The sequence below is a fragment of the Procambarus clarkii genome, chromosome 60 (genome assembly GCF_040958095.1).
Source record: "Procambarus clarkii isolate CNS0578487 chromosome 60, FALCON_Pclarkii_2.0, whole genome shotgun sequence".
Taxonomy (NCBI): Eukaryota; Metazoa; Arthropoda; class Malacostraca; order Decapoda; family Cambaridae; genus Procambarus; species Procambarus clarkii.
The window spans coordinates 19107345-19119577 of NC_091209.1; the positions used below are offsets into that span (position 1 = coordinate 19107345).

Sequence of the window (12233 nt, forward strand, 5' to 3'; positions counted from 1 at the left end):
TGCTCGTCTTTCACGGCATTTAAGGCCATGTCATAATGTTCTGCCAATTGTGAGGCAGGAGCGCCCTGTTCTGAACTCGTGGTGTCCAGGGTTATGTAGATGCTCCGATTCCATGTATTTTGTAATCCTACTTCTTTGCATTCTTTGAAATATTTTTATGATGCATGATGTTTATCTTTGCCTGTCCTTCATTACCTCCTTTGGCGAGTGGCGCTCCTTTAATGTCAGGGATAACACCAGTATCTAGGCGGTGTCCAAATAACATAAGGGTCCTTACCTTGAGATGCTTGAAAGTGTTTTTTTGCAATTCATGATTAACATAGAATTCCTGGAATCAGGGGCTAGTGAAGATTGCATGGACATACTGGCTATGGCTACTTCGAAATCCAAGGGTACTGTGACTATTTTCTCGAGGCACTGACTTAGGTTTGCATTTGCTAGCTGTTATCCTTCCTGTTTTTGTATACTATTAAAATTGAATTTGCCGAATTCCCTTCCTCTTGGACTTGAGACTGGCTGCGCAATTATGTTGCCCACACTCGGTCTGAACTTCAAATAGGTTGTGATCTGAGTAATGGGTATTTGTAATAATTATCTTCCTGACCAATTCCTCAGTGAAAATAAGGTTTAGGGTATTTTTTCCTACTTCAACTATTTGCTGGCTTAAAACAAATCTGTCACACATCAGTAAGAAGTCATTTGTGTAACTTCTTTTAGACTGCTTCCTGGGTTTCTCTCCGACAAACCTGTATTCACTATTTTAGATGCAGTCGGTTAAAAGTTCCCTAGGAAGATTATGTTAGGGGCTGGGTGTGTGAGGTTTTCTAAAAGGTATTCTATTTTCATTAATTTGTCTTTAAACTGCCAGGGATTTGCCTCCGGTGACTTATATTCAAGAGCAATAACCATATTTTGTATCTTCCACCCAGTCGCTTTAGGTACTATCACTTTTGGATATGTTGGTTTAATTACATTTTCACAATTTGGTTCACATGTACGAATGCAATCATTATTAGCGTGTTCCCAATTTTAGCAGGGGACAGACTAATAATCACCCCTTATTTTCATATAACAATGTGCACAATACTGCGACTTACGAGTTCTCAATAACAATTTACAAGCCAACCGTCCTCGTAAATAAAGGCTAAATGCTCGTTAATTCAGCCACCAAACCCTTGTTTATGAATGAAAAACACTTTACACACGACTTAATTGATGACGTATGTATTTTTCTCTGATGTCCTTTGCCCGAATTGCATCTCTATAAATGCTTCACCCACGTACCACAAACACTAATACTGGCCAACAGAACCTAACCACCTGATCCAAGTTAGGCCTAACTATTAGGCACATTATATCATGAAATAATAAATTACATGTATCTTATATATTTGAAAAAAATATAAATTTTGAATACGCAATACGCTAAAAGTCGACTTATACGTTATTGGGTTTGTCCGCCTCCTGGACGAGCCTAGCCTGAGAACAGTACTTACCAACGGCTCGTTAAATCTTGTTTAGTCCTCACTTGCTAATCATGTCTACCCAAAGGCAAACGCTACAATTTGATACAGAGTGGCCATCAATTTAATGTTAAACTGAGTTTTATTGCAGCTTTCCAGCAAGGAAATGACGTGCCAGCGATAAAATAACAATTTAAGTCTTAAAATTTCGAGTGAATACATATAAATTTATAAATTTTAAGTTTTTTAAATGTAGCGTAGAATACATAAACAATATTCTTACAGCTTTTTCTCATATATTATATATATATTCGTATATACGAAAATGTAATGAACTAAAATTACAATGAAATGTACACTATTTACAGGACTTGTATTATAATAATTGTCAGAGGATAAAACAAAGAATAAAATATTTTTTTAAAGGAAAAGGCATTTATAACAAAAATATTGTTCTAACGAAGTATTTAATATTGAAAGATCGCCAAAAACGATAAAACGTCGATAAATCTTCATAAACGTCTCCTTAAGCATACTTAACACATTAAACCTTTTTGTGTACTTGAACTTAATTGTTAAATGTCCTATCCGGACACTAATTTATTACAAATCGCAAATATTGGGTATAACTACATCACCCATGCAAGGGTACAGAAAGCGGGAAACCTACAAATATAATAAAGACAATAGACTTCTAATCTTTATATTTCTTAAATCACCAGTTTGGGCGATGGTGTACAATCAGAATCTTCAAACAATACCATAACCAGAAAATACCAAAACTAAACAGAGAATACCATAACCAAACAGACTAATATGGTACTTACACTGGTGCGTAGCTGGTGTGCGAGTCGTTGTATCCTTCAACCTCATCGCAGGATTCCCCACCCGAAGACGTCTCGGTTGCGTCGGAATCATGATGAGTATGGGCGTGGGCGGCGGCTTGCACCTCCGCCGCCACTGCAGCCACCTCAGCACGTGTGTGCTCGGGCAGGGTGGGTGCAGGAGTGGGCGGCAGGCTACGAGATGGGCGGTGCGAGACTGCAGCTAGTCTGGCAAGGCCCTGCGAGGCTTCCACACGCCGCACTAAGTTCACTAGTGCCGAGGTAGACATGGTGCGCATGGCGTCCGCTCGTAGTGACTCTACACCCACTTCTGGGGGAGTGGGTGGTGTGGGTCCTTCCTCGGCGAGCGTCGTCAGTTCCCGTTGTTGGGCTAGAGAAACGTGGGCGTGGGTCAGCAACTCTCTTAACTGACCCGACACCGAGGCGCCCAAACCACGGGCCGTCACTCGGCGAAGGCGTCGCTGTAGGCGTGCCTGACGCCTCTCTATCTGCCACTGACGACGACCAAGTTCCTCTACTAAGAGCCGCGCCCGCTCTTCCTTGGGTACATGATGCACTGGGGCCTCTCCTTCCAGCGACTGATGGGGGGCACGGTTGGCATCCCCTGGGAGGGTAAGGGCGGCGGTGTCTACTGCCGCCAACACCTCTGGGTTGTCTGCCAGGCGGGTCAGAGTATCAATGATCTCGTTCATGTTGGCAAAATCCCGGCCGATGAGGGCGAGGATATCACCATCCTGGGGTGGCGGTCTTGGCGATCTGTGGGGCACCGTATTATCATGAACATCGTGGGATGGGGCAGTGTCCTGACCCATGGTCGTAGCTTCACGCGAACATGGAGGGTTATCGTTGACTTCAGCAAGGGGCGGTAGGCCCTGCGGGGGGTCCATGGTAGTATGGGCGGCGTGGGGGCGCGGGGGAGGGTCACAACCCTCCCGCCCACACGCCAACCCACCCGCGCTTGTGGGTGAGGGCGGCAGGAGGCGGGGGGCGCGGCGTGGACCGTTTGCAAGGGCGGCGGCCAAATGGGCGTCGGTACAGGCGTGCGGCTCCTTCAGCCCACCATATTGCAGCGGGAGGTGGGCAGTGGGCGGAGAGCTGCTGCGGCCGGCCGGAGTTTCCCCGGGGCGCCCTGATGAATGGTGATGGTGAGCAGCAACGTGGAACGTCTGCGGGTCGGACGCTTCAGTAAGGGCGGGGGCCATTACGGCCGCCCACTCCCGCGACACACCCGCGCCGCGGTGCTACCTGCCGCCCATGGCACCGGTCGCGACACCTGCCACCCACCAGTCACGCCGCCCACCCCATCACTGACGCGGGTAAGGCGGAGAAGCACAACACACTGCACTGCACTACACACTGGGCCGTGCCTCTATTGCACTGCTCAGGTATCACCAGGGAGGGACAACACGCCCGCTCTCATAAACTCCTTACACACACTGAAAATCAGTAATAAAAAAGACATTAGCACCATGAATTCATATTATGCACGATCAACATGAGTCAACACAATTTTAACATTAAATACTCGCAAACCTTGCTCAGTTTATCAAACATCATAAAAGATGTCATTTTACAATAAATACACAACACACTATTACTGAATTCCTAAGATTTTCACTTACAAAAAACAAAGTATTATAGAATATATATATATGCATGCTTATATTTCATTACATATACTTACACATTGTAATGTGCAATTTATATGCAAAATAGTCATTAGGCTATTATTCCCCTCAAACTTTGCTTTAAACCAATCCTAAACTGTATTATGCAAATGTTAGAGCAAAGTTTGAGGGGTACATAATAGCCAGTTTCTTTACGTTAGAAGAATAAGCAATCAGAAAATAACACTAATTACTATTTCGCTTAAAATGGAAAAATGTGGGAATACCGTTGTAACACAATTTCCCAGGAAGCAGTCTAAATGAATAATCACAAACAAATGACCTCCTACGGATGATAAATTTGTTTAAACTAGAAAACGGTAAAACTAGAATACATTCTTAACATTTTTATAAGCAATGATTAGGAACATACGCATTACAAATACATTTTATTCAGACCACAACCTAATCAAAGTTCAAGCACGTATGGCCAATACAACTGCACAACCAATCTGAAATCCACGAGGAGATTTCTGCAACTTCAAATATAATAATAAACTGATTAACTAGAGCTAATAAGCCAAGACTTCACAGAAAGAAGCTGGAAAGAACTGCTAGACAACGCAGGCCTAAATCAGTGCCTCGAAAGAGTAGGTGCAGTAGCACTATGCATATGTTCAAATCACATACCCTCAAAGAAAAAAAAAGTAAATGCAAATTGGAACGAGAACGGCACTCTCTCTCTATAAGCGAAGAAAACAAACAATTACTCGGGCGTCCCCAACTCACCCAAGAACAACATCGAAAGCTGTGCAGCGAAATAGAAGCGATAAAACTAAGACGTATAAATCATATAAAACCCAGAAGAGACAGAGGGAGCCACATCAGTGAAATCGTGAGGGAACCCAAAATACTATGCAAAATCTGTAATAAAAGATACATCTAATACATGGTAAGAGAGAGAGAACTTTCACAGATAACAGCAAGAAATGTGTGGAATACTGAGGATGCAGTATCAATCTGTTTTCACTGAACCATATCCAGTGGGGGTGGGTTGAGTGACGGGTAGGGAGGAGGAGGTTGAGCGAGGGGTAGGGGGGAGGAGGTTGAGCGAGGGGTAGGGGGGAGGAGGTTGAGCGAGGGGTAGGGGGGAGGAGGTTGAGCGAGGGGTAGGGGGGAGGAGGTTGAGCGAGGGGTAGGGGGGAGGAGGTTGAGCGAGGGGTAGGGGGAGGAGGTTGAGCGAGGGGTAGGGGGGAGGAGGTTGAGCGAGGGGTAGGGGGGAGGAGGTTGAGCGAGGGGTAGGGGGAGGAGGTTGAGCGAGGGGTAGGGGGGAGGAGGTTGAGCGAGGGGTAGGGGGGAGGAGGTTGAGCGAGGGGTAGGGGGGAGGAGGTTGAGCGAGGGGTAGGGGGGAGGAGGTTGAGCGAGGGGTAGGGGGGTTGAATGAGGGGTAGGGGGGTTGAATGAGGGGTAGGGGGGTTGAGTGAGGGGTAGGGGGGTTGAGTGAGGGGTAGGGGGGGTTGAATGAGGGGTAGGGGGGTTGAATGAGGGGTAGGGGGGTTGAATGAGGGGTAGGGGGGTTGATGAGGGGTAGGGGGGGGTTGAGTGAGGGGTAGAGGTGGTTTAAGTGAGGTGTAGGGGGTTGAGTGAGAGGGCCTGGTCCTTAATGCCTACTGATACTTCTATCAGCTTCAACCTTTATAACCTACTATACACAATGTAGAAAATATGTTGTACACAAAAACGTTAGTTTTGTACTATTAGATGTATAAAGGTTACAACCTATCCCGCGGATCATTGTTGCCCCTCAACCAACAACATAAAGGTTACTGTATAACCACAGATAAGTAATCCAAGGCCTAAAATACACAATCTTAAGCGTGATTTTGTACGGAAATGTTCTAAGCTGACCTAAGACGTAAGGATGTAAAGTTTGATTGTTGCCTTTTTTTCTGGTGCCCCCTTTTAAAATTTATTTCAAAACGAGAACTATTTTTATGCGCAGTATTTTGCACATTAATCTGCGTAGCTGTAGGTATTATCGTTTTTGAATGGCATGTTGGGTGGTTGCATATGGTGGATAGATAGTTTGCCTTAGGTAGTTTGTGGTTTGAGTGAGGTTGATGGCATACGTGTGATGAGTGTAATGTATAGACGGGAGGTGAGGTAGGCATGTTTCATGGTGGTGTAGTGATTACATGTGGTTCAGAGGCTTTTGCTTTATGGTTGGGTGTGGACTGGTTTCAGAACTGGTATGTAAGTAGCCCCCCACCCCTACCCGCTCTTTTTTAGGTACTCTGAGGATAGACCTTGTGAGTGGGGCCGTGAGGGTGATTGGCTAGGTCTGCGGGGCGAGTGTGGGAACAACAGCAGAGTAATGCGCATCAGAGTGCGTGGTTCCAGTGAATAGTTACAGTTGCACTAAACCTACTAAAGTCGCACACTATTTAGAAAGGAGAAAAAATGCAAATTGCAATGAGAAATGTGTTTTTATTGGCGAAAAATATGCAAATTGTAATGAGAAATGGGTTTTTATTGGCAAAAAATATGCAAATTGCAATGAGAAATGGGTTATTTTTATTGGCGGAGAAAAATCACAGTACAGTACTTCTCGAGCGCCCTTCTGAGAGCATTAAGGAAGGTTATATAGGTAAAAAAATGTATAGAGTTAAAACTGCGTAAATCTTAATTCGGGAGACAGCGAAAGGCTTCACTAGTTTTGTGAGCGCAATAAAGAATCTGTTCATTTTCCAGCTCTGTAATCTTACCTGCCTTGAAAGGAAAAGCGAGAACAAAACAACATTCAATAAGAGACAGCAATAGTGCTTTGACGAGAACCACCAATGGCGTGGCATCCCTTATTTTGAATGTTCTCATTATCCACCCTATAATTTTCCAGGCTGTTACTATGTTTGCTTTATTAGCTCTCTTAAACATTCCGTCTTTTGATCTTATTATTCCAAGTTTTTACTTGGTCGCTCCTTTCTGAGATCTGCCTCTTATCTTGTACTTCTGGTAAAAGTTTTCGTTTTAGTCCGTACTAAACTAAATGAATTTTATCACCGCTGAACGTCATTATTTTCCGTTACCCATTGAATGACCTTGTCAATGTCTTATTGTAATTTTTCTGTACCATCCACCGAGGCAATTTTCATGCTTGTTTTGGTGTCTGAAGACAGGAAACTGTGGCTTGTATTCCTATCTTATTAGATGGGCTTAGTTGACGTGTATTTATGTCGTGTTTGTGAATGCAAACTAGTTGTGGTTATATTAGTGGCTGTATCTGCATCAGTGATGGTTGGGATTTGTGGGGCAGTATGGAATGGAGAAGTTGGGATGGGAAGGACCAGATACTGTATATATATACAACCACTATTGGCGGGAGAAGATATGTGGGGTTGATTCCTTTTACTGGATTATACTTTTATTATCTATATGTAATAATAGTCTGAACAGAGGGGTGAAAATTTATATTTTGAACTACCTTCTCTACATGTACATAGCATTTAAGTAAAACCTACACAAAAAATTAAAGTATCCTGTAAAATGAACTCTGCAAAGGGAGAAGCATCTAACATCAAACTTTTTTCATTCGAATTATAAAGACATAATAGGAAATTACATCTTTTAAAACTACTAGGATTAGGCTTATGTTACACATTTATTTACAATGGGTAGACAATACGGTATGGTTCAAAGACGTACAATGAACGAATTTGAAATTAATACCTTTTAAAATTGTGAAAAATAAAAACTACATCTATTGCAAAACTTTCTACACAAATTATCCCTGACATCATGCCATATGGGCGCGGAAATGTTGGTACTGATACCCTGTTGGTTTTGTCGATATTGCTCAAGTCCCCCACCCCCTTTCTCCCTTCCGGACACTTTTTAAAAGTTTCTATAAGGTCAACCCTATAATAGATATTTAACTACAGTATATACAATGTCTAAAAACTTAGTGTGGTACACATTGGTGTAGAAGCCCATGCAGTTATTGGGATCAGATATTTTTACAGTAGCCTAGGCTATAACATAACTAGATCTAAAGCCTTAATTTTTTTATTATTATTATTATTGAAGTTCTTGATATCGTAACCCAAGAATATAAAACTAGCAGGCCTATTGACCCTGAGGCGGCCTGGTCGAAAACCGGACAGCGGGGCCGTTGAGCCCCGAAATCATTGCAAGGTAACCCTTTATAATGTATGTCTTTTACACCAGCTGTCTCATAATCTGGTTTCTTTTCAAGTTATTAATGTTATCCAGATTATAATGTTTATTTTAATGCTGCAGGATACTGTACTTGGCAGATTGTTCCACCTATTCACAACAGTATTGCTAACGCAATTATTTAGCCTATTTGCATTTAGGCCTTAGCCTAGGCCGAGTTTGGCACTGGAATATAGGTTTAGCCTAGATATAAAACATATAAAGTAAACTTTTACTAATATTTTAATCTTTGTTATGAGCCATAATAGTTTTTAATAACCATAATAATTAATAACCATAATTAATTAGCCATAATAGAGCCATAATAATAGTAATTAGCAACATTTTCAATATTCTATTTAGGCTATATCCGTTTCTTAATACAATTTTCGTGTTCGTATTTCGGTGACGAATAGGAGTTAATAGCAAATGCAAAACAAAGATGAGATCAGTTGTGAAAGGGAAAGTGGAGTGACAAGATGGTAACACTCAAGTCCGACTGTGAGCACCAGTGATAGTGAAAATCTTGTTTTAATTTAGGATGGGTTTAAATGGTTTCCAACATCAGATGGAAACATATTTCAAAGGCTTTCACTAACAATGTACTCAAATTTTAGACTGACTCGAGAACTTCTTAGCAAAAACCTTCATACAGTACTGTTGCCTTTTAACGAGGAAAGTACCTGATAACCTCGACGAATGGTAGCCAGTGGTCTGGGGCCAGATTCACGAAGTAGTTACACAAGCACTTACAAACCTGTACATCTTTTCTCAATCTTTGGCGGCTTTGTTTATAATTATTAAACAGTTAATGAGCCCCGAAGCACCAGGATGCTATTTATAACAATAACAACAGTTTATTGGGAAGTTTTCATGCTTGTAAACTGTTTAATAAATGTAAACAAAGCCGTCAAAGATTGAGGAAAGATGTTCACGTTCGCAAGTACTTGCGTAACTGCTTCGTGAATCTTTCCCCTGAGCTTTTGTAGGCTATACTACGATACTGAGTACTATTTTACACATGCAAATATCAGCATGAAAATATATTACCAGCCGCCTTTGTCGACAAATTAAAAGAACGGGGAAAAAACGCTACTCGTATTAGATATTTTCAGAGCCTGGCTGGCGACCTCAAACTTCGCCTGCATCAAGGTTGGGGCAATGCAATATACTGCCTGGGGCAAAAACTTGCCATCCAGATTATTTCTGTTGCCTAGCATGTGACAATAGAGAATTTTGTCTGCTTAATCTCAGAAAGGTACTATATGGAAGTTGGCCACTCATAGCAGAAATACCAGCCAACCCATCCAGCACAAAAATTATAGCACCTATTGCTACTATGAATGCAGTATAAAAAATGAAGTTACACCAAACAAATATCCAGATTGAATTTTTGATATTCTTAAAGGCCTAAACAAACAATTAAATAGGTTAACCTGTTTCAAGTCTAAATAAGAAAGCTTAGGCTCATGTTAATACGTCTGCTATATTAAGCCTAAGAACATTTAATTTGGTGGTGGTTGTTGTTATCAAAATAATTGCTCATCCTTGGCCTACATAAAGGCTAGCCTTAGTAAATATGCGTAACATTGTTGTTTCTGATGGAATTTTTTTTAAAGACAAACGTTATCTAACAGGCAATTCAAGAGAAATTACGCAACCACATAGTAATTTGGAAAGGTAATAAAACAGGTGGAAGCACAAGAGTGACGAATCAAAGACTTAATACACACGAGGTCAGGAGAAGGGTGAAGCCATGGGGACAATTAGCCAAATAAGCTATGGTGACAACACCCTGCTTAAAAATACTACTGTATTGTACCATGGACAATGGATTGTTAAAAAAAATGCAATCTTTTATACGTAATATTACGCATTAAAAAGGTTACAAGCCATATATGAACATTAATTCAAATCTATACGAATCTGTAAGAATTAAAGGCTATAAGCTATTATCTCAGTCTAGCAAGCTACAGTGTATTGTACAGAAATGTACTAGGGACTAACATTGCTTTCCCTACCCAGTAGACCTTGTCCTTTAAGACTCCTAAAACTCGCTATAGGATACAGCCGAAGCCACAGCTTACATTTGCTGACATGTGCTGCTGTTTATGGTTCTGACTAAGCAATAATACCAATCAATTCAAGCAAAGCGGGTTGCATATACATGTAACCTCAAGGCTAGAAAATATTAAAACAAAAATAAAGAATAAAGGAAATAAATGAATACTGTGAAGAAGGAATAACGACCATTTGAAATATTTTACAGTATGAAAACGATACTATAGCAATACCATAATAAGAAAATTACTGATAAATGTGGTAACAGGAAAACGTCGGGAACTGGCAACACCACGCTAGCAGTGATCACGTGACATGACGCAACATTTCCCCCCCCCCCAAACCTCTGACACAGCTTACACTAGTTAATAAACCCATGAAAACACTCTTGCTTTTTCTTTTGCTGTACATAAATGATGTAAACCCGCTCATTTCCACACCCTACCACAGACAAGCCTGCTCAACTGTACATGATATTCAATCTTATCAACTGAACCGAGTAAACGATGCATTGTGGAAATCTGAAAAGCTGAGAGCGCTCGATAGGGTGGAGGTTGCCGAGTCCACCCAGTAGACTGTGTTCAAGTTCGTACACGTATCGTCAAATTGAAAATGTGTATATATATATATATATACTGTACCCTGTTGGGATAGGGAGCCCGTGGCATGTTCGGTTGAGTCACTCATTCAGATACTAGCTTTAACCATTACAAATATTAGTCTAAATAGAGTTACAACCAGAAGTTCTACTGCCCTAACTTGGACCCTGCAGCCTCTCAGAGTCCAAATCTCTTGGCCAAATACTATGTAGAAATTTCATGAAGCTAACTAGAAACTTTTGGTCACAAATATTATGATAATTATCTCCCCCATTACTGTAGGAAAACGAACAAACGTAAGCTTACTGGCCCATACGAATCAGAATATATTTATACACAATTTTCAATGACGCAACTTGGCAGATGTTCGCTATCCTAATCTCGACTGTTACTCGACACAACTCTTAATTGTTTAACAACGTGCAGTGTGAAAACTCTTATTTCATTCTATTCTCTTTATGCTTCTCATTATATGCTTACTCAACTGGGAATACATGTCACTGCACAAATAAAAGCAACATTATATCTATACCAAGAAAGGCACCAAGCTATATTACCACCAAGACTTTCCCTGTTGGAGATTTAGACCATAAGCAGGGTCCATTCTTGTACAAGAATGTAAGAACTCTTGTATAGAAAAAAAAAATACAAATATACCTAACCTTACCTAATAGATTTATGCCTAATTTCGTACAAATAGTAGGCTTAGGAAACAGTAGGCTTGCTTTGTTTCTTTCACGGGCATTTAGAAGTATAAAACTTACGGGCGCGCAAGTTCATATTTTGGAATTCTATCCACATTCGAACAAATCCAAAAGGGCCGTGACGAGGATTCGAACCTACGTCCGAGAGCATCCCAGACGCTGTCTTACTACACATTCACTTAATTTCTGTCATTTCTGGACGACAGGTTGATTTTAGAAGCATATCAAGGCATCGGTACCAGTGGTATTGGCCTATTTTTGAAGTATTGGTCAAATACTTTGAGATTACAATAATTATTAGAGCAATTATCTTATAGTTTAAATACTAATATAGAAAATGTTCAAAATTTAGTTTTTTTTATTAATCCATCTTCCAACACAAGTTAATATGATTTACACCATATTAGTCACTATAAATAGGGAGAGTTGTAGGGAGGAAGGGTGTGTGTGTAGATGTACCTGCAGGGTCCAGCATCAACTCCCAGCCTACCCACTTGGTTGAATGCAATGGCTTGGTTGAAACTTTTTTCCTTTCGTTTAAAGCTAATATTTTGATACCTTCAATCACTTTCTCGCCTAACCCATTCCATTGTTTACAATACTCGAGTACTTATTAAGTAAATCATCAAAATGAAAGATCATCTGACTAATGTGCATAGACTTGAATGGTGTCACTATTACATCATGCCTCGTGTTATGTATTGTTTTGACTTTTCAAATGTCACTAATTCATTATAAGTAT

The 12233-nt window shown here is 41.0% G+C and overlaps 1 protein-coding gene across 2 annotated transcripts in view; it reads right to left on the minus strand.

Moving 5' to 3' along the window:
• The window catches only part of LOC123766735 (KAT8 regulatory NSL complex subunit 1), a 114251-nt gene that overhangs the window by 100876 nt on the left and 1142 nt on the right, over nucleotides 1–12233 (minus strand). For both annotated transcript variants that reach the window (XM_045756045.2, XM_045756046.2), the window contains exon 2: nucleotides 2291–3744. In XM_045756045.2, the coding sequence (XP_045612001.1) occupies nucleotides 2291–3510 (1220 nt within the window). In that variant the 5' untranslated portion in view covers nucleotides 3511–3744. The remainder of the gene's footprint in view (nucleotides 1–2290; nucleotides 3745–12233) is intronic.